The sequence below is a fragment of the Parasteatoda tepidariorum genome, chromosome 11 (assembly GCF_982258835.1).
Source record: "Parasteatoda tepidariorum strain Cologne lab strain chromosome 11, Ptep-v5.0, whole genome shotgun sequence".
Lineage (NCBI taxonomy): Eukaryota > Metazoa > Arthropoda > Arachnida > Araneae > Theridiidae > Parasteatoda > Parasteatoda tepidariorum.
Window position 1 is genome coordinate 74,042,397 of NC_141765.1, and position 23,470 is coordinate 74,065,866.

The 23,470-nt window shown below is 29.4% G+C and overlaps 1 protein-coding gene across 8 annotated transcripts in view; it reads left to right on the top strand.

The window, feature by feature from the left end:
* LOC107436381 (BCL9 domain-containing protein legless) overlaps positions 1–23,470 on the top strand; it is a 135,760-nt gene that overhangs the window by 107,074 nt on the left and 5,216 nt on the right. For 7 of the 8 annotated variants that reach the window (XM_043038870.3, XM_071187697.2, XM_071187698.2 and 4 more), the window contains 5 exons: positions 1,550–2,069; positions 4,160–4,258; positions 10,352–10,614; positions 12,267–12,795; positions 21,668–22,789. In XM_043038870.3, the coding sequence (XP_042894804.2) occupies positions 1,550–2,069; positions 4,160–4,258; positions 10,352–10,614; positions 12,267–12,795; positions 21,668–22,789 (2,533 nt within the window). Of the gene's footprint in view, positions 1–1,053; positions 1,124–1,549; positions 2,070–4,159; positions 4,259–10,351; positions 10,615–12,266; positions 12,796–21,667; positions 22,790–23,470 lie in introns of those variants that run through there. The other variant, XM_043038872.3, reaches the window with a different exon arrangement.

Consider the following 23,470-nt stretch of genomic DNA (forward strand, 5'->3'; position numbering starts at 1 on the left):
TTGAAGTGAATTGGTGATCTTTAAAAATTAATAACTTAATGTAACAAATGTTCTCGTATGTTTTAAGAGTAAATATTATTTGAAGATACTGATACATATCTCGCAGATTTGATTAACCCTTTATATCCTGATGACACTCATGCATTTGGTTCCACTTAACATTAAATAAAATAATATTTCCATAATCCAACAGATTTTCTTGATCTTTTTATTAAAATAGTTTTCGTATCTAACTACAAAAGCACACTAAAAGTTTAATCTAATCATGATAATTAAAAATACGTTTCACAAGTTTTCTGAAAATATAATTTGGGATATAAAGTGCTATTACACAATTCCACTCTAATATATAAGTGTTTATCCTATTCAATATATGATACTTATGACTAAGTAGCATATTATTACTAATTGAAACTGCAATGTTAAAAGTTTTGTTGGAGAGGGAAACGGCGAGTCAGGAATTTTATTGTAAAAGGTCAGGAAAAACCTGCAAAAGTCAGGATATTGTTTTCTCAAAATAGTGTAGGAACCCTGGATGTGTGTTTAAACAGTTTTTGCGGACATGTATCATAGTTATTTTGACTTTAATCATTAAATATCCAAACATTGTTTCACTTGGTCATTCTTAGACACTTGGATAATAAGTTACGCTGGTTAATCTTAACATGTTTTGCATTTTGTTCTAAGAAAAACATTTGGTTTAAATTTATATCATAAACTGATTTCTTAACATTATGTCCTCAGACTTGATTGCTCACAATCAACCTAGCATATTGCTTACATTGAAAAAAAAAGGAATCCTCTATATATACACCCAATATATATTCATGTCTGCATGCTTTTTAAACAACTTGCACTGTAATTGTTTATTTATTTATTAATTTATTTTTTTAATTGCTGTATTCATTTTCTAAGAGATGGGAAATACCTATGCTTGCAACTGCCATTTTTCATTTTGTAAAAGAAATTGAAGAGAGATAATAAGCATGCCCTGATTGAAAAACAAAAACAATATTAAGAACTTATCAAAGTTAAATTTTACTTCCATTTCAGTTGAAAATCTTTCTGTAAGAGCTGAAGTTTGTTTAGGGGATTACTGTTAGAACACAATTACAATGCTGATGTAAGTGAATTATAAATTGTTTTTCAAATATTTTAAAATATTCTTTAAACTTAACATTGTAAAGCAGAGGGTTTTGATTTCAAGCTGCTAATTATGTTTAAATATATCTTTGTGAAAAATTAAGTAAATAAATATAAATTAAAACTTACAAATTTCATATAAAGGAATGACCTGGTCAGAATGTATGTCTATAATTATGTCTAAATATTTTAACAATGAAATTATTTATTTAATTGTTAATATAGTTTGAATTTCAACTTTTGTACATTTTACAGACAAGGAGGACCTACAATATTATTACTTGGGTTTCTTGAATTTTTCTTTTATTTTCAATTAACTTCCATCTTTATAATTATTCTTTTCTAATCGTGAATGACTTTCATGAATCAGATTGAAATTTTCACTAATTCTTTAATTTATTTTTAGTGCAAAAAAAAGCCAAAACAAAGTAAAGCAGAAATAAATGAATTTCTCATAAATCGGGAACGTGAAGATTTAGATGTCATGCTTGAAAAGAAAAATTTTTTAGACTGTAGTAATGGTGTTGATAATGTTGAAGTGAATGGTACAGACATTGAAAAACCCAATGGTGAAAGTGTGCAAATGCAAATTTCTAGTTCAGATGAAAATGATATTGCAGACTATTTAAAAAGTGAAGAAGATAGTAAAAGAACTAACATGAACCATTGTGATGATAACTTAAATATAAATGAAAGCATATGCTCCATCGCCAATAGTTTGGAAAACTCTGCAATGGACATCAAAACAGAAACAAATATGTGTGCTATTTCATGTTCAAACCCTTGTTCTACTTCTTGTAGTAACAATCAAGACTCTTATACAGTTGTAAATAATACATCATGTGGAAATGGTTCTAACTGTAATAACTCTACCACTGTTGTAACTACATCTACTTTATCTTCATCAAGAGATAATGTCCAAGATGGTAAGTTAATTTTATTACATATGTGAACTTTCATTTCGTTATATGTATATATTCTTTCGATTCTTTTTGAGAGATACTGAGAACACTAAATTAAGTAGCTCTCTCAATAGCTTTACTTGAAACAATAACCAATTTAATGTTCTTAAACTTAGCAACTTTGCTCTACCTTCCAGACCCTCAATACCAAAGTTGGTTGCTCTGATTGAAAAAGCTTTCAAATTTTAATTTATTGTTCTCAGAACTTCTCAAAAAGATTCTATTAGACATTTTCTTACTAATATTGTTGATTTGAATTCCAGCTCTTCTACTCATAATCTTAGCAAGACTACTGTTTCTTAATTGAAATTTCTGAAGTCTTACCCAGACATAGTTTTTACTAAAGCTGAGGTGGTCAGATTGTAGTTTTAGACAAAGATAAATGTCATGAGGAATTTCAAACATTAGCTGATGAAGGCACATATAAAGTATTCCCTAAAGATCCTATTGTTAATGAGTTGAATAAAATTAGATCTACAATCAAGAATGCTGTAATTATTCCTAATAATCTGAAATATTTTCTTACGCTTACTAATTCGCACTGGGCTAGGTTTTACATTTTCCCTAAAGTATAGACTCTTAGACCCATAGACTTTAGACCCATTGTTTTGAAAATCAGCACAATTTCTTTTAAATTAGCTAAGCATCTTTTTTTTCAATTTTATCCTCACTTTCTAATGTGAATTATTTTATTGCAAAAAACTTGAATTATTTTGTTAATGGGCTTGGTACATTCAACCTTAATGAAAACATAATGGTCTCTTTCAATTTAAAATCTTCATTTACTAGCCTGCCGTTAATGGTATCCTTAATTTCTGAAAAAGAGATTACAAGAGTTCAACTTAAGCCAAGTAGAAATTGGCATATTAGTACACCTTACTCGCATTTGCTCAGAGCAGTTCATTTTTACTTTTAATAGTAAATTTCATTGAATGATTGATGTCTTAGCTATGGGTAACCCTGTCAGCCCCTTCTTAAGTGACCTGTATATGCACTATTTTCAAAGGAAATTCTTTGATTTATTATTCTCTTTTTGCAGGCGAATATGTTGACAGTTGTTTTGACATTGATTATGTTCTTAATATTGTGAATTCTTTAGAACCTTGCATTCAATTCATGTTTGAGCAGGAGAATAATAAATGTTTTTTTTTGAAGTTTCACTCTTTCCTCATAATTTTCCTGTCTAACTGAAAGCTAGTTGCCTGACAAACACTTGTTTATCATGCTTCTAAAATTTGTTCTAATAGTTTAGTTATCTTCTTAATGAGGAGCTCATTAACCTTTAAGCTTTTTCAATTAACCATGGATTTCCATCTAATATTATTAATTCCTTTCATAGAAAGTTAATAGGGCAATCCAACAAACCCTTTAATTCAAACTTAAGCGATTTGATTATTTTACCCAATTATCTGAAAATCAGTCCCTAAATTGCTAAAATTTTAATTAAATAGAGATTTTTGACAAAAACATTGTAGTGTTTGGCAACTCCACTAGACAGTGGGCTGCACTCATCTTTCAGGTTCAGCTAAAAAAATAGAGATTTTGGCTGGCATGTGAGGTCAGTTGTTATCAATTATTTTTTTTTAATTATTATTTTTATGTCAATTTGTTTTGTTTCTTAATAAAGTGTGATTTGTCAGAACTCATTTTTATCCAAATAATTATCGAACCAAATTAACATCTTACAAACATTTAGTACTCAAACCAAACTTGATTTCTTGGACTCTCTCCAAATTTTGAAAAATTTTAATAATTTAGTTTGATATTTTTAGTACCCTACCCTTTCCCAATATTTAAATGCCCAATGTCTATGGAAATCTTTTCTAATTTAAGCTTTTGCCTCCTGGGGATCCTGTCCCAGTTTATCTCTTTACTTTACTAATGTCATTTAGTGTTTAGACACTTGGGAAGATTCTTGTCTAAAGAACCAAAACTATAGTATGTCCATTTTTGTATTTGATTTGTATTTTAGTCGTGTTTTTTCACTTTTGTCTATGTAACACTAAGTATACCTTATCCTTTTAACTATTATAATTACTCTATTATTTTTCTAGTTAGCTTACAACAACCTCTCAGTGATATACCTAGTGATAGTAGTTCTGTGACGAGTAATAAAGAAAATGCTCCGCCAACATCTGTGAATACTGGAAATGGTATATTTTGAATATATTATTTTAAATTGTCACAAATGAATTTTTTTTCTGTTCCTTAATCGCTTTTTTATAATTCAAAATATTAGTTTTGAATTTAATAATCATTAACTGAAGTAATTCAAATCAGTACTCTTGTGTCAATTAGTATTCATAAATTAAATACTACCTAATACTTGCCTAATATTTAAAGGGGCGAAATTTTTTTTGGACTGAAACAATACAGAGCAAGTCATTCTTTTCTGCTTACTGTAGTATTTGCCAGATTCTAACATTTTCATAGTCTCATTTGTTAATATTTTTATAATAAATTTCTTACAAAGAAAAACCATTTTACTGAATTAAAAGTAGAGATAAAAATTAAATTTAGATAGGGATTGGTTATAAATAAATTAAAAAAGTTAATGTTAAAAACTAAGAATTATTTTAACTAAAAGCATGTTTTTGCTTTCTTTTTTAAATCATTGAAACTCAATTTTTCATCGAGAACGACAAAACTTGTTAACAGTTTTTCTGAAATTTTCTGCACCTGTTAGTTTTCTGTCTGACAGAACTGTTGATCTCAGATTGGAAGCTCTAATTATGTTATTTATGGTGGTGCAAGATACCACTTTTTTGTCTTATATGAAAAGAGTTTGGAAAGTAATAATTACAGTAGTGATTCTGAAGATAGTTTAAAACAAAAAGTATAGCCATTGGTTGGAAGAAGATACGCAGTGCCTATGCCCTATCAATTCCCTCTCCTCAAACATTTCCATTTGTTTTGATTCTGGTTTCGTTTATTTATTGTTATTTTATTTTATTTATATATTTATTATTTTTTTGTGGACATTTTCAGAACTGCAACTAAAAAGTTGGCTAAGACACCTGTAATAGAGAAAAAGATGCTATGTTAATTTTTTTTTATTGCAAACAATTGTTGACTATTAGCTACTACAAAAAAATAATAAAATTCCAATTTTTTACTAATCACAGTATGAATAAAAATTAGTTTTTTTCTGCTGTACTCATACATGAGCAATTGGAGATGGGAAGTTCACTCCAAGCATAGTTTATAGCAAAAGATCTTAGTAGCTGTTGGAGTTAGTCTAGTAGCTGTTATTGTGTAGTAATCTTAGAAACTGTTAATTTTGACAAAACAGTTTCTAAGATTACTACAGTAGTGCATTAATGTAAAAATTTCTGAATTTAGCATAATTAGAACGTATAGTTCAATTTGTATGGAATTATTTTCCATTTATGTAAATAGGGTGTTCAGTTCATACGGGCGTACTGAACCTATTGTTTTTTAAGAGGTAGCAAAATTTTAAGAATTGTTTTAAAGAATAAATAATGTATTTAGTGAAAATGATATTTAAAAATTGGCTATTTTAATAATTGCATGTAATATTTAATTTATCGAATATAACATCAAATAGCTTTCAAGTTTAAGTGTATTATTATTCTTGTATTCGCTGTAAGTCAGAAATTTTGCCTGACTGTTAATTTATATAACTGTCATTTAATTTAGAAAACGTGTTAGATCTCTTCTGTACCACAATCAAATTTAAAAAGATAGCTATTTTATTAATCCTAGCTATTTCTTATAACATTTAAAAGCTCGTTTTAAATTACTTTTCTATTTATTAACCCATACACACTTTCTTCACTGTGGTTGAAAATAAGCTTTTCTATTCTGTCATATGAACTCTATATCTGTTACTTCTCCTTACATACAGACCTAAATGAAAAAGAATTAAACTACAGGATTGGCACTTTTACTTGGATACACAAATCTGTTTTATTTATTTATACTACTCTTAAGATTTCCTCCAAGTACCTCTTACTAATCCCTCCCTACTAACATGCTTTAACTGTATCATTATTCTATCTTTTTCCATCCACAATATGACAGTTAACATTCATGTTAAACTTATTTTATAATAATATAAAAATTTAAAAGAGAAGAAATAAGCCACATTTCTTGCATATTTAATTAATAAATAATAAAATTTGGTGTTAGTAAAGTACATAAATTTCACAAAAAATTGAAAGAACTGATTCAATACACTTTATTAAAGGATGCAAGAAAGAATATGTTGGATGCTAATGAAAAATGATTAACTTTAAGTTAACATTAAGAATGTCAAGAACAAGTTACAGATGCTAAAAAAAAAAAATAATGCGTGTTTGGTTGAGCAGCAAATAAGAAATATTATTAAAATACTGGTTAAATGTGTGTGATAGTGATTGTATGAAATGATTAGAAGAATTATAAACACTTGACCAAAAAATTTGTGGGACTCTTGGGTGGAAAATAAATTTTCAAAAAAGATAATTAATGATGAAGTTATGTAATGCTGATTAATTCTAGTATATTTCAATTTTTTGTTGACATATTATAATTAATAACTTTTAAATAAATTCTAAGTCAAGATTTAATTAATATTTTTCATTGGAAAATGTGACAACAGTTTATAAAATATTATAACAGTGTTTATGTGTATTTGTAATGCATTGAGTTCATTATTTTTGTTTTTTATACATGTGCAATTATTACAATCAGACAATTGTTTACACAGCACAGCAAATATCATACCTTACAATTTTTTATTCTTATATATTTCTTCATTATTTTTTAAAAATTTCTGAAAGCATCTGTATAACATAATGTCTATGCATCTTTATGGAATTGAGCTTGAGGTTTCTGCATTTTGCATATTTAAAATTATAATGTTTATATTTTATAAAGTGTAAGCGTCTAAAAAAATTACTTGTATTATTTTATATCATTAAAGTATAAACGTTGTAGAACTTTGTTGGGAGGAGGGGAACTATTTTGACAACTATTTTTTGCCTCTGGCAACTATTTTGGAGATTATTTATATCTGCAACAACTAAAGTGACTATTTTTGGAGTCTAACACCAGTGGAAGCCCTGCAATATGGATATACTAGCATATTTCAAATTACTTTCTGATGATTCAGTGGTTGACTAACAAAATAAAATATAGTGTACTCCGTTTTTTTAGAAATTGATGAACCTAAGAAGATATCAAAATATAAAAAGAAGTGTACATTTTTGTAATAATAAGACATTTGACCGACCCTAACCCAAAACTTAATAAAATTTTGCCTATTTATAAAGTAATAAATTTATATATACCAGAAAGATATTTAACAATTGATGAAAGCCTAATTCGTTGTAAAGGCTGATTAGGCTGGTTACAGTATATTCCACTTAAAAGATCAAGGTTTGAGAGAAAATTATTTTTATTGTGCCAATCCGAAAGTGGCTATCTTGTTTCATTTATTGTATACACAGGGAAAGGCACCGTAATAACTGACAAATATAAAGATATGTGTGTTACTTCCCAAATTGTTGTAATTGCTAGAATCACTTTTAGGGGAAGGCTATTTTCTCTCCATTATTGTACATCGCCACAAATGTAAATTTTTTAGTAAATAATAAAATAGACTAGGACTGTAAGGAAGAATAAAAAAGACATATCAAAATATACACAAAAGAATTGAAGGGGATAAAATAGAAAATCTTGAAAAGTTATGATTATGAAAATAAATGAAACAGTTATTTACCGAACTTAACACCAAGAATGGAAACTGCAAACAAACATATAAAGATGGTAAAGTTATATTTAAGCCAAAAGTGAAGGTAAGAAATAATGAGATGATGAGAGATGCTGATTGTCTAAATCAGCATTTACATTACTATCCCATATCAAGAAAAATACAGAAATATATTCTTTCATTTGCTAGACAGCAGCATTTGGAACACATATGTTTGATATAAAAGAAATGGAGGTGAAATAAATTAGATTTCAGAAGCAAACTAGTAGATAAACTTAGCTATATAGCTATCCTAGTGATACAAAATAGCATATAGTGCGGGGTAAATAAACTACCTACCTAGTGATACAAATATAAAAGATTTTAAAAAATGGTTAGACTTACTCATTTTTCAGTTTTTTCTTCTAGCACCAAAAAGAAAAAAAGGCTCCCTTATGATTTTTTTGCTGTGTTGTGTTAAAAAGGATAGCAAAGGAAAATAATCACTATATGTGTAGTAATTGCAGTGCACTTTGTGCTACTCCTTGCTTTAAAATAAAAATTATACAAAAGAAAATTTTGACAATAAATACTACATTTATTATTTCTGTTGAAAAAGTATAAATATTTTTACTGTTTAAAATATTTATTTGTAGTCTTCTGTTTCAAATACAGTAGAAAGTCGCATGTCTGGAATCGGTGGGATTTCTGGAAGTCCGGATATTAGATTTTTCCGTATAATAGACCCCCAAGGTAAACAAAGCTTAAAACGATCTGAATATACGAAGCAAAAAATAAATAAACATTATTTTTCGGGCAATAATGTTTTAGTATTAGAATGAGATCTAATCGATCAAAAACAAAATATTAGAAAAAAATTATTATTGCTTAAAATATAGAAAACGAAAAAAAAAATTGACAGTTATGAAAATATTAATTGCTCTCTCCGCCATTTTGAATTAGAATGATTCAAGCAAGAAGGGGAAATTCGCATCATTCACTAAGGTGGGTAGGTGGAGGAGAAAATTCATTTCCTCCTTATTTGTCATTTAAGTTGAGGGCGGAGAAGTGACAAATTCTTATTTTCTCACCCATTATTGGTTATCAGTCAAGCATAAAGGAGTGGCATGCTGATTGGGTTCTCTTTATTTTTTCTTGTGTGACTGAAAGTGACTTCCCCTCCTGCTGTGAAGGGACTCAGTTGTGCTCTTTTGAAAACAAATATCCCTGCATTCCTAAGGAGGAGCATCAATTCCGGTCACTCAACGATCTTGGGAAGTCTTCTCTGCTCATTTTTGTTTATTTATGGGTTCAATGCATAAATCACTAGAGGCTAGAAAAGGGAAAAACTTGTCCAAAGACCTCTTTTTTTTCTTTCTTTTTTTTAAGAGAGGGGGAAATGAACAGATGTTTATTTTGATTGTTAAAAAGTGTCCTGGAAATCGACTGTTCCGGAAAAGGGACGTCCCGATATGGGACGTTACTCTGTATTTAGCAGAAAAGTAAATATTTACTGTTTACAATATTTTATATATTTTTAAATATAATTTTATTTTTCGAAACAACTATTATTTGAAAATAAAGTTAATAAAAGATTATTTGCGCGGTTCAAAATTGATGTAAAAATTTTGATTGATTTTGTATTTTATTTTTTGACGAAACAAAGTTCTAAAATGTGTTTGCTTAAAAAAATTTATTTTTATGCCGTTTTTTTTCTTCCTTTTTCCAAAAATGTGTGCATTAAGGGTTTAATAAAAGAGTCTTCAGCTCAATGCAGTGTTGCTTTCACCCACAGTAAACCATCCAAACATAAGTGGTAATACATTAATTGCCATACATCAAACAATTGTCTGAGAAAATATCCAAAACTAAAATCAAGCAAAGTCTTGAGTTTTTCAACAGTTAGTCTTATAAATTTAACTAAATGAAGCTCACATACTTTTCAATTCGTTTGAAATTAAATTACCCCCTTTTAAAGCAATTTGGTCATTGTCTTTGAGCTTTTGTTTTTGAAATTTTGACTGATTCTGGTTTAATCAGCACTCTAATCTAATGAGCAAATTACCTTGATCGGTTCATTTTTATTATAAGTTAGTTCGACTGTATTTAAAACTTCCTTGTTACTTCTGATAAATATATGTTTTGCAGTCACTGATGTTTTTAATTTTTAATATTTATATTAAAGTTGGCAGTCTATTTATTATTGTAATTTAAGGCATAAAAAAGATGACTAACATGCCAAAAAATATAGTAATTCTACATTTATAAATTATAAATTGAAAGTCTATCTGAAATATTTACTTTAAATAGCTTTTGTTTTGCACTAAAACATATTTGTAAAGTTCGGTAATGAGAGAAAATGAAACAACCTGGAATCAGGTGATATTGAAATCTTTTACTATAATGGACTTTTCTTAACTGGCAGTAGAATAAATCTGTATGTGTATTTTTTACCCCAACTTTTTGAATGGCATTACTGTAATATTTTTGGTATTTATAAATTTTTTTTCCTTTCGAATGTTCTTTTTTGAATGTTTTTTTTTCCTTTAAGAAATCCCTCCTATGTCAGCCATATCCAACATGGTAGGCTCTACAACTACACCAGCAACCACAGCTTCCGTCCAACCATTACCCAGCAATATGGTTAATAAAACATCATTTCAAATGGAAACTCAATACATGCAACAGCAGAGTCAAATTTTTGTGTTTTCAACTGCTCTAGCAAACAAAGCTGCTGAATCATATTTATCCGGACAATTTCCATCTATGATTGCTTTCCATTGTGCCCAACCTGGAACCAAATCTTTCCTTGAAGTAAGATTTCTATATGCACAATCTTTAATTGTATCACAGGCTCCCTATTTTTTTATTTTATTTTCGTTGTGGTCAAATCTACTTCTAATCCAAGAATTTATTTTTTTACTATACTTATTAAATATTCATTATTATATGAAGTGTAACAAAAAGTTACGAAGTTTAAAATGTGTAAAACCAGTAGATCAACAACTGATTAACAGTAAAAAAAATTCTAGCATTTTAAACTTTTACAAAATGTACAAGTATCAAAAAAATCCTCATTATATTATAATTATTTGTTATTCGATAAATTTTTATGTGTCAAGTATAAAAATAAAAATTTAGTCTGGACAAAGGAACAATTTTGCTTCCTTTATCTTTTTAGTATTTAGAGAGTAGCATATGATTATAATGGGAGCATGTGATTAATAATGGGAGTTAACAAAATAGCACTAATAAAAAAAAAGAATTTCGTATAAAATAGCTTACAAAAATAATTACACAAATGAGGGAGGAATGTAAACATTTTAATGTCCATAGTTGAGTATTTAATGTGTGAAACATTCAAGGTATAATGAGAAAAAATTGATTTCATAATATCTTAGATGTTTTAATGACCTGTCCTAACATGGTCAACCTAAGTTTGGTTCTCGACTTGTTGGGACATCTGATCGATATTATCTAATTAGTTAGTTTTGACTACCATTAATATTTTCTCCAAATTATTAAAACTTTCTCCGTTCTGCAAAATTTTTTAAGCCCCTTAATTTAAATAGCTGTTTTGTAATTGATCGATAAATATATCTTTACTTAGTATTTTAATTTTACTTTTTTTATGAGTTTTTCAATTTCATAGTATGTTTCATCAGTATTTTTTTTTATAGATATTTTATCTTCAGTAGCAATATTTTCTAGATATTTTATTAAGTTTAAATATAGTTATTAACAAAATTGAATCAATTAGAAGGGGAAAAAAATTTAAAATTGTGTAAAAGATAAATTATAAGTTCTTCTCTATAGTTATTGGTAAACAGCAACTAATAATAGCAAATTATTTGAATGGCAAGTTTTATTCAGGTTTTAAGAATTGTGTGAAGAGTATTGCAGTAATTATTTATATTGTTTTGCTTTTTGTTTAAACTGTAAGTCTGCAAAATATTGTCTCTACATCACAAAATATTGTGTGTCTCTTCATTGCACTTTTAAATCCTTACCCTTTCAATCCTCAAATATTTAGATTTATACTCATTTACTAAATTGAGACTTGATTATGACAGCATCCCAATACAATAATTGCATCATATTGAATTCATAAATCTTTAACTTTCATTTTACATAGAAATTCTTCTTGTTAAATTTTAGCTAAATTCCAAAGAACTAACCTTCAAAAAGTATGAGTGACAGTTCTTAGATTTAAAACATAAGCTGTAATTAAATCTAATTTCTTTCTATGGGATTGCATAAATTTTTTAAAGTATTTTTCTTGTATTTCTTTTCAGACAAAGTATAACAAATATTTCTATTACTAGTTTAAAATTATTTTTTATGTTTCTAAAAGGCAAATAAGTGTAGTTTTAGCTCCATTGTGTTTGTTAATTGTTATTTGTCATATTTTTTAAATTTTGATTTGAAATATACTTATGGATTATTATATTTTTTGTTCATTTCAGAAATATCCTCTAAAAGTTCAGCAATTCAATCGTCAAAATCCTGCTGCTTGGCTAAATACACTTGCACAAATGAAACAATCGGGTCGCCAAATAAAAAATCCAAATAATCAGTTTCCTGGTCCACACACCATAAACAATCGTTTTCCCGGTCCATCCAGTGGCTCAATGTTAAATCCCTGTTCAGGCTCTTGTAATATGCATATGCCTGGTATGTGTTCTGTGCCTAGAGGTTCATCACCTTGGTCGTCAAACTGCAGTAACACTAATATGATTCCTTCCTTGCCAAATGAAATATGTGGTCAACCGTGGCCGAATCAACAATTCAATCCTGGCACATCTCCCTCTTCTGTGAACCATAGGTTTCCTGGGCCTTCTGCTCAAGGAATGAATGTGCGATCTGTTGGCCCTTCAGGAAGTCCATTGCTTGGATGCATGAGTAATATGAATTCCAATGTAACTCCTTTTCAAAACTCTGGTCTTAATTCAATGCCATTGAATCAAGGTTCAATTGGGCCAACTACACTCACAGGTAGGTTGTTTTCCTGGGAATATTTCTTTTTCTTCTGAATTAGATAGACCCTAAAAATTTTGTGTTTATTGTTATAACTTAAACTGCAAAGCTAGTGCTTTATTCTAAATTTATTAATCATAATTTTGTGCAAATATCCAGCATACTCTAAAAATTGTTAGGGTGGCAGATGGCAGCAATTTTGTAATTAGTGCAGACAAATTTTTTTTCCCAATGTGGTTGATAGTATTTGCAGTTTTGTGTGAGGGAATAAAATTATGACAAATATGTTAGTTATCCACGTAGCGTTTTTAGAAAGTGCTTAAAGATGCTTATCTTTGATTTTTGTTTTTTAAAAACCCTTAAAGGTGCTTTGTTTCATTGGGTGTTTTTAAAAAGTGCTTAATTTTCCCCTTTTTCAAAATGAGATTTTACCATGTTGATTTTCACAATTAATTCAACCCCAGGGTTCCCACGGTCCTTGAGAGTCCTTGAAAGTCCTTGAATTTTATTTTGCTAAATTTAGGTCCTTGAAAGTGCTTGAAAAACGTCTTAGGTCCTTGAAAAACTTGATAGGTCCTTGAATTTGTCCAATACTGCCGGCGGCCCTTTTTATAAAACACCCGCGGATCTTTCTCGTTCTTTCTGTTTTGTTCCCGAGCTCTCTCACGTGGTTTTTAACGCCACCGTTTCTAACCGGGCCTAGCGTCTTGGTGTCTGCCAAGCGCGAGGAGCACAGCAGACAATCAATGCGTTCGGGGCGAGACTCCACTTCATCATCTTTCTTGGATCTTCTTTTTTCTTATCGAAACTGGAATACTCTCGAATTTCGTAACAATATGTACCTTGTAGTTTTCAATAAATTTGCCGTTTTTCCATCCGCACTTGTCCTTACGTTTGCGTCACTTCAAAACTTTATTGTAAAGCGTATTCGCAAAGGCACAGCTTCGTATTTGTGTTATGTAGTTTAGGCTAGTTATGCCTGGGAAGTGCTATTTTAATCCCCAATGGATGGATAATCAAGCTTATAAAGAATGGATTTTATCGATGCCCGAAAAGAAGTTCAGAGCCAAGTGCCGATTATGCATGAAGGAGATCGATATCGGAAATAAAAGAGTGAAAATGGAAGAATCTGCTCTGAAATCACACATGAAAGAAAGGTAAAACAAAAAAGCAGTCTCATGCCCTGAGTTCTCTTTTTCCAAAGACATCAACGTCTAATTCATCTGGTGTAAATACTCCTTCAACATCGTGTGCACTATGTGAAACAGAAACTTTAATGGCCGAGGTAACATTGTCTTCTTATCTGGTCAAAAGGAATGTGCTTGATGCTGAAATTCTCTGGAGTCTGAAGTGCATCACTAGAAATTATTCATGTAACTCCTGTGAAGGGATTAGTAAATTGTTCTCCAAAATGTTTGCTGATAGCTGTATAGCTAGACAATTTTTTTGTAGTGCCACAAAGTGAGCCTATTTGGGCTCCTTTGGATTGGCACTATACTTCAAAGGGATTCTTATAAATGAGCTGAAGAATGTTGATTGCTACACTGTACTCTTTGATGAGATGTTAAATCAGTCTCTACAATCTAAGCAGATGGACATTATGGTAAGGAATTGATAATAAAGTTTGCACTAAGTATCTTACCTCCCAATTTATGGGTCATGGAACTGCAGAAAATATTTTGTCCTCTTTTTACAAATGCATGGATGATGGTTAAAAGCTCTCTAAATTACTTCAATTATCCATGGATGGACCCTATGTCAATTGAAAATTCTATTAGAAGCTTCAGTGTGAATTAAAAGAGAAATATTCCCACCAGGTCATATTCATTGGCAGTTGTGGATTACACATAACGAATAATGCTTTTAAACATGATGAAAATGGGATATGTTCCATCTAATTTTTATTTTCAGAAAGAATTGCTGCTGCATAACATTTAGAGAAGGTTGTGTAAATTATAGATGAATAATTTCAGAAACGATGTTTAATAGAGGAGAGGAGGGGGTTATGGAATAGTCATGGAATATGGAATACCTAAGATATAGCTCTGTCTTTCATGCAGCCTTCACATGGAAATACACAGGATTAAAGGATTTCACCATTAACACCTCATTACCATTAGTTATAGATTGTGCTGAAAATGATTTTGTGAATTAATATGTAAAACCAGTAGGGTTGTTTTAAAAATATATAAATTTTAGTCCATAATACATATACTCTCTTCTCTCTATATAGGCAAAGCATTTAGGTATTATATTTGAAATTAATTATTGCCACAACAAGCATTGTTGCTTTTAGTAAAATAGAAGAGAATAATTTTTAAAATTGGGTCTTAGATTAAGGTCCTTGAAAATTTTGTTGAGGTCCTTGAAAAGTCCTGGAAAGTCCTTGAATTTCAATCTCATCATAGAGTGGGAACCCTGAACCCCAATCTATTTCAGCATATTGTCAGTCCGTAGCATATGAAAACGCCATTCATTTTACATGATTCAAAATTTCATGATTTTTGACAATTGTCAAAAACAATGCCAAAAGGTTTTTTTTAAAGTGCTTAAAAATATTTTTTGAGTGCTTGAAAAATGCTTAAAAGATGCTTATTTTTTGTTGAATAATTTGGCTATGCACCCTGTTATCCATTTGCAGCCTAGAATAGAGATAGAGTAAACATTCCTTCTTCCTAGGAGGACTTGAAATCAAATCACTAATATCACAGGATACTTGAAGTTTGCTTTCCATTTAAGCATAAGGAAGAACATGATGCAATTCTCATTTCATAATAACATACCTGCTAAGTCTCCTGTTTTTTAACGGAGACTCCTGTGTTTTACAGCTATTAAACGTTTATCCTTATGCTCTCAAATTTCACTGTATTTTTTAAAGAAATTTTTTTTCGCTATAAATATCTGCTAATATCAAAAATGCTTTGTTTAATCCTCAATAAACGATTCTATAGCCAGTTCTGCATTTCTTGCTGCCGACAAATTCAGACAGGATGTAGTGAGACTCCTGTTGTGAATTGTTTTTTATTGGACAACAAATGCTTCATTTACTTACAAGAACCACAATAACTTTGTTTGCATTGTATTCTTACCAATCGTTGAAGCTAAAGTGTATTGCTGCTTTCAGAATCATGTCATGAAGTTAAAAGGAGGAAAAAAAATTTCTTCAAACATGTAAACCCTAATATTTTATTGTATAATTCCTCTGCTTAAAGAAATCTCAGCAATGGTTAAACCTAGTGTTTTGCAAACTATGTTGTGATTTTAACTTCACACAAATACATACAGCAGCATTTAGCAATGGAGATACATCTGAATTTGTTTGCTGCTTCTGAAAAATAAAAATAAAATAACTTTTTGGCAATTATAAAAAGGATGCAGTAATTTGAGCTGAATGCCTTTTTACCTGTTTTATCATAGAACAAAATTTTCCTATGAACTGTGCTAATCATGTTGAAGGTATTTTAAGGAAAACGTTCCTGAGAAATTAAATCGCCAAAATGTATAACAGTGCACAAAGGAAATAAAGTACTATTGTATCTGAGTGTGCTGCTACTAGCCAAAAGAAAAAGCTTGTAGATTCCTTAAAAGTACATTTTGCTTTGCTACAGTTGATACAAAGGGTACTAACAGTAAAATATATCGAGTGGTTGTTGCTATCTTTGACATAAATTTCAACAAAATATAGCCAACATTATTAGCAGTGCCTACTTTTATTAGAGATTGCACTGTCCAAAATATTGGCAATATGATAATTTATAAGTTAGAAGAATGAGGAATTCCCCGTATAAACTTTGAGGCAGATAATGTTGGAGTTGTGTTATGCAAAATAAATATAGAATAGCTGCTGTGCTAAAGCAAAAAATGAGCAACTTATTGTAATTGGATGCTTTTACCATTTGTTAAATTTATTTGTGGATAAAGAGCTGCTTGCTTGCCACTAAACATAGACAAATTATTTGTAGATATTTATTACTATATTGACAAAATCTCTAAAAAGGAAAGAAAAAATGGGAATGATTGTAAACTATTATAATTGTGAAATTCAGAAAATATTAAAACATGTTGCAACTAGTTGACTGTTCACAATTATCTTGTATATCATTATGGATACCTTTTATTAAATTTTTTAAATCTGAAATTGGAAAAGAAAATTCCAAGTCAAATAACTTACATTTATATACAATTCCAAAAGGAAAAGAAAATGATGTAACAGATGCAGGTAAGACTGTCAAAATAAAGTCAAGGATCCTAAAAAGCGACACATTAGTTGTGCGAATGATTTTGTCAATAAGGTAAAAAAACAAAGTAAAGTATCTACTAATGATAACAAAAATTCTTATCAAGGCCAGAAAGACTTTATTTACTTTCATCAACAAGATATCTACAAGATTTATTGTTTATTCATTTTGCATATCAATTCAATTTTAATAAAATAATACAACTCTTCAGTCACAAGTTCTCCATGTCCACTTATTAAGAACAATGTTTATGGAATTCTTTTAGGAAATTTTGAGTAAATTTGTTAAAGCCATAGTCATCAAATTAAGTTGTGATATTTTAATAGTGGCTTGTCACTGTTCAGAAAACCTGTGGGAAAATGATGATTTACTTATAGGAGAGAGAGCAAAAATTTTTAATGAATTAACAGGGGAAGAAACACATTTTTGTTTTTCATGGTAAGACAGTTTATGTATAGAGATTACATGTTACACAAGCTCCTTTTAAGGAACAAAGTTTTAATACATGCTGACGTATGAAATTTTAATAATATTAAAAATTCTGCCCTTTCTTCAGTAGTTTACTTTCTAGTTTACTTTCTTGATAAATTTCCTGTTTTATTGAAAAGTAGAAACGTAGATGAAGAAATGGACATCTGAATTTACAACACTTGAAGAATTATGAAAATAATTTTGATGTTGAGGGTAATATAATAAGGGTTTATTAGTATAAGTAATTATGATTAATGGTTTAAAAAAAGTCTTCTTTAGATTAAAATTTATACACATATTTTTCACTGTTTTATAGGCAAGTAGGGGAGAGTCGGGTAGCCCCGCCCACCTAAGGAGTTTTGCTTATAAGTCTTCTTTAGATTAAAATTTATACACATATTTTTCACTGTTTTATAGGCAAGTAGGGGAGAGTCGGGTAGCCCCGCCCACCTAAGGAGTTTTGCTGTATAATATTGAGTAATAATCAATATTTTTGTATGTTTCTATTGTTTTACCATCTAGTTAAATAATGCAAAAAGAATAAACCAAAAAAAGAATAGTTTAACTTAAAAAAATAGAAATTTAAAAAAACATGTTTTTTAGCTCCTTTCAAGATGTGTCGGGTAGCCCCGCCCAGTTACAAAAATTGGGTTTTTTGGCTATTTTTTCAGGTGTAAATGAGGATGACCAATGTATCGACAATAGATAAACCTCATTTATCATTTTTATCACACAATTATTTTATTTATTACATATTTATATACTTTTAGTGAATTCTATCATTTAATAACAACAAATGTCATACTTTTTATCATTATTAATGTATATTAATATATTATAATATTAATATATATTTATATTAAATATTTAACGAAAATAATTTAATTTAAGTAACAATAATTAATAACAATAGTTGTTTTTCTATATAAACTTATTTGGTTGATCTCTTCTTATAAACTTAATATAAAATACTTTTTATAAAATTACAAATTCACTTTGTATTTTAATTGCATTCAAATGCCTCTGTAGATTGATTCGTTCACAAATAAGTAAGCAAATAGCTTATCATAATATTTATGATTTCTTGATATTAAATTTAATTAGGATATATCAATTACATTTTAAAAATATTTAATTTGCATTTTTAAATATATAAATTTTTGCATTTTTAAATAGATAAATTTATGTTTCATATAATATTAAAACATATTGGTAATTGATATATCCAAATTAAATTTAATATCAAGAAATCATAAATATTATGATAAGCTATTTGCTTACTTATTTATTTTCACTCATTTGTTAACGAATCAATCTACAGAAGCATTTGAATGCAATCAAAATACAAAGTGAATTTGTAATTTTATAAAAAGTATTTTATATTAAGTTTATAAGAAGAGATCAACCAAATAAGTTTATATTGAAAAACAACTATTGTTATTAATTATTGTTACTTAAATTAAATTATTTTCATTAAATATTTAATATAAATATATATTAATATTATAATATATTAATATACATTAATAATGATAAAAGGTATGACATTTGTTGTTATTAAATGATAGAATTCACTAAAAGTATATAAATATGTAATAAATAAGATAATTTTGTGATAAAAATGATAAATAAGGTTTATCTATTGTCAATACATTGGTCATTCTCATTTACACCTGAAAAAATAGCCAAAAAACAAAATTTTTGTAACTGGGCGAGGCTACCCGAAATTCAATTTTTTTGTAAATTTGTAATTACTAGAACAATTTTTTCCATACAAACTTCTTTCTTTGTGCAAATTAAACTTAAGACTACATACTTTAATGCTGCATGTATAAAAAAAATTATTTTTTTAGCATTAAAATGAAGTTTAATCGAAACATTCAATCAATTTTTCTTAATTTCATGACTTCTGTATTCAACATATTTTCAAAACTATTGCTTACCATGTTACCAGCTGCATAAATACTTGAAACTTTGAAAATAATCTTTTCTTAATATAACAATTAATGTCCGATGGCCCATTGACTTGAAAAAATATTCTATACACATGAAATTGACTGTGGGCGGGTGTACCCGCTGGGCGGTGCTACCCGACTCTCCCCTACTTACATTATTTTGAATGTCTAATTTTAGTAAAATTCTTTTGCACGATATGTCAAAACTGTACACATAGCCCAAAAAATGTTACTAATAAAATCTATGTTATTGTATTTCTCCCATGTTGTAAAAAAATAAAAATACTTAGATTTTATTTTATCTTGATTTACAACGAGACAGCAGTCAAAAGTTTTGGCAAAATTAAATTTCTTAATTACAAATTAAAAGTAATCCAGTCAATTAATTGATTTTGTCTTTCTTAAGTGTATAAGTAAGCAGTTTTATAAGAGTAGATAAACCCCTATTAGGAATTTCTCTTGTTTTCCCATGTCATAATTTATCCATGAAATTTCAGCTTTTTTAAGAATCACATGTATATAAACCCTTGTAAAAACCTGTAGGCCTGTAGTGGAAGACTTAACTAAACTCAGAGGCGCGACTAAGTAAGTCAGTGGAAGACTACCTGGTAAATTATATACATTGCTTTTTTTATTTTTGTTGACCCAAATTACTTGCTGTTGAGAAAGGACTAGATCAGATCTTGGAGAAGTATAATTTAATGGAATGCTCTGCTTTGTAATGGGACTCATGGTTGAAAGATATTGAGGTGTTTGATACTTACTAAAGAAACAAACTTTCTTCTCATGCTGTTTAATTCAGGGGGCTTGAGTAAATCCTTTTTTTAATAAATAAAAAAAGCCCAGCCTACTTAGGTTTTAAGTCCATGTTATAGCTAAATTGTTCATTTTTTAATGAGATTAGAGAAAAATACACACATCTAATGTAAAAGTGTAATGTTTAAAAACTACAGAGTTCTCCCTGGGAATAAAAAAAGAGCAGGGTGCTCCCTCACAGAAAAGGGTACATAGAATTTTGAAAGGACGTAACTTAACACTGAAAGAAAGTTATCAAATTGTGTAATATTATGTAATTACTGAATTTGATCCTCAGTAGTTTTTAAATTACCCTCTTATACTATTTTGTGTATATATTTCAAAAGGAAATGATCAAAACAAGAGAAAAATTTGTAGTTAATAAAAAATAATAAGAGGCTTATTGAAAAACTATCTCTGGGCATAATTTTTTTTAAAAAAAAAAGAAGTAAACTAAAGCAAATAATTGATAAAAAAAAAAACTTAATAGCTTTTATCTAGAATTTAAACTGAAAAAAAATGAGCATTTAAAAGTGCATATTTTTTTTTAAAAAAAAATGCATTTAAAAAAAATTATTTTAAAATCACTTATCCATTAATATACTCCCACCCCTGAAAAAAAAGAAACTTGTTTAAAAAAAAAAAAATTTTTTTTGTTGAAATTTCCAATGCCTACACGTATAAACATTTCATGAATTCAGGCATTTACTGGGCAGATTTGTTGGCTACTCTTTCAGGGGCACCAAATTGGGTGGGCCAACGTTGCTCCCACAGTAAGGACAGATAGTACAGAAAACTGAACAAAATCTACACCTTCCCCAGATTCGAACCTTTCTGATGCAAGGCTAGTTCCATGACCTGTCTGTTCCCTATGCTGTCCGGTCAGCACTAATTAAAATTTAAACAGTTGAGAATTATCCTAACAAAATAAATATTTGTAATAGTAATCAGAATTAAACCTATAAAGACAGATAATTTTACGTGTGTAATTATTTAAGCAGTGAGTTATTTAATTTTTAAAGTGGAAAAGGAGTTGAAAAGCAGGTTTTTAAGGAGTTGCAGCTTATTCTTACAAAGAGGGCGCATTTATAGAAATCGAAGGGCACATAGCACGAGCCGCCCTTCTGAGAACGCTTAGGGAGAACACTGGTAACTATTTATCACTTAATTTGTTGTAATGCAACTATTTTTTAGAGGAAGATTAGATTTTAATTCTTAATCATAGCCATCAAAAATAAAAATTATTCAATTAAACGATCCTAAATTTTTTTCTTGTATTAACACAGATTTAGTTTGATAATCAGATATTTACTGCAATATACAAATGATGGACATATGTGTTTTTTTAAATATTGTTTGAGCTTCAATAAATAAACAAATTTTATGTACCAAAGTATTTTAAGTTAAGCTGTCATTTATACATATTTTTAGGGGTTAAAGTTCCTGATGAAAATTTAACACCTCAACAACGGCAGCACAGAGAAGAACAGCTTGCCATGATTCGAAAAATGCAACAACTTCTATTTCCAGAACAGCAGCAGATGGATCAATGTCAAAGTGGAATACCTCATAATATTGGATCTATGATGAGTGGTATGCAACATAATTCTCAAGCAAGATTTGGACCCGGTGATATGTGCGTCCACTCTGGTATGGATATGTGCTTTAGCCCTCATCAGCAGTGCATGGGAGAACATGAGCATCATCATCCTGATATGTATATGGGATCCCCTATGATGGGGCCAGGCTTTCCGCAGCAAAATTTTCCTGGTGGCTCTGCATCTGCTCAGTTAGAGTGGCAAAAATTGCAACATCAGTTTTACGAAGAAAGGCGGAAAAAACAAGGATGTAATAATGCACCTTTAACAAATTCACCTGTTGGTTCACAACCTCAACAAAGTGCAATGCAACCAGTGCAACCAACTCAATCCCAACAGTCTATGTCACAGCCTCCAACTCCACAGCAACAAAACTTAAATAGTCCTAGTCCAAGTTTGGGGCTTAGTCCTGGCACTAGAATGCAAGGCCCACCCCCTCCTTATCATCAAACAAATCGAAGAACTATGCCAAGTCCCCATCCTGCTTCTCCCACTCCTAGTTCATTATCATTACCATCACCCCGCATGGCATCAGGTTTACCTTCTCCAGCTGATTCATCTAGACAATTTCCTCTTCCAACTCCCCCAGGACCAAGATTACCTCACCCTAGTCCTGGGTCAACTACTCCAGTAGGAAGCAATAGCTTACATACTACCCCTCTGAACTCACCTAAACCGATAAGCTCATCTGGTCCTGGTTCTAATAATGCAACTCTCACTAGAACTCCAACCACACCTTCTAATACTGTTCCAACTCCAGCTAGTACACCAACTAGTTCATGTGCTCCTGCACTGCCAAGTTCAGAACCAAGTACTCCTGTTGGATCATGTGGTTCCAATCTCAAACAAAGTCAATCTTGTAATAGTGATATTCAGGATTCTAATTCAGTTGGATCAACTACCAATATGAATTCTGATTTTACATCAAACACTTGTCCTATTTCAACTAATTCAGGTAAATTTGCATTCCATTCCATATTTTATTAAATTCTTCCTTGAAAAGTGCATGTAAAATGAATAATGAAAATCTCCGAAGACACTCAAATTATTGAAATATTTAAACTTAAATAAATAAATAAAAAAAAAATTTTAATTAGTATTTTTATTTTAAAATCATCTTTATAGAAAATTAAAACAAAAAGCAAAATTTACTTTAGCCTGCATAAAACACACTTGGAAAAAAAACCTTGAACAATTTTATAAAAGATAGTTTTAGTTAGTCTAACATTGATTGATAAGTATTTGAAACAGTAAAGTTTCTTTTCATACTACTAATCTTTATATTTTAGTTTAACAATGAATAACAAATTATATTTTCTGTCCAGATGAGTACTTTTCAGTTTATGGGTGAATGTTGTTACTCATACTTTCTGTTGAATATGTCTAATATTATAGTTAAAATCCTGGAATCTAGAAGTGTCTTTCTAACATTTTAAGCATATAGAATGACAAATGATTTTGTGACAAAATAATTTGATATTTGCACAAATATTTAGTCAGAATTTTTTATTTAAAACATGGCAAATGAAGTTATTTTTTAGTGATTCCATTTTCCTTTATAAAATTTATGATTTGCAGCCTTTTGAAATGCATAAAACTAAGAAATATCTTATGAATAGTTAAGTTAGGTATGAAT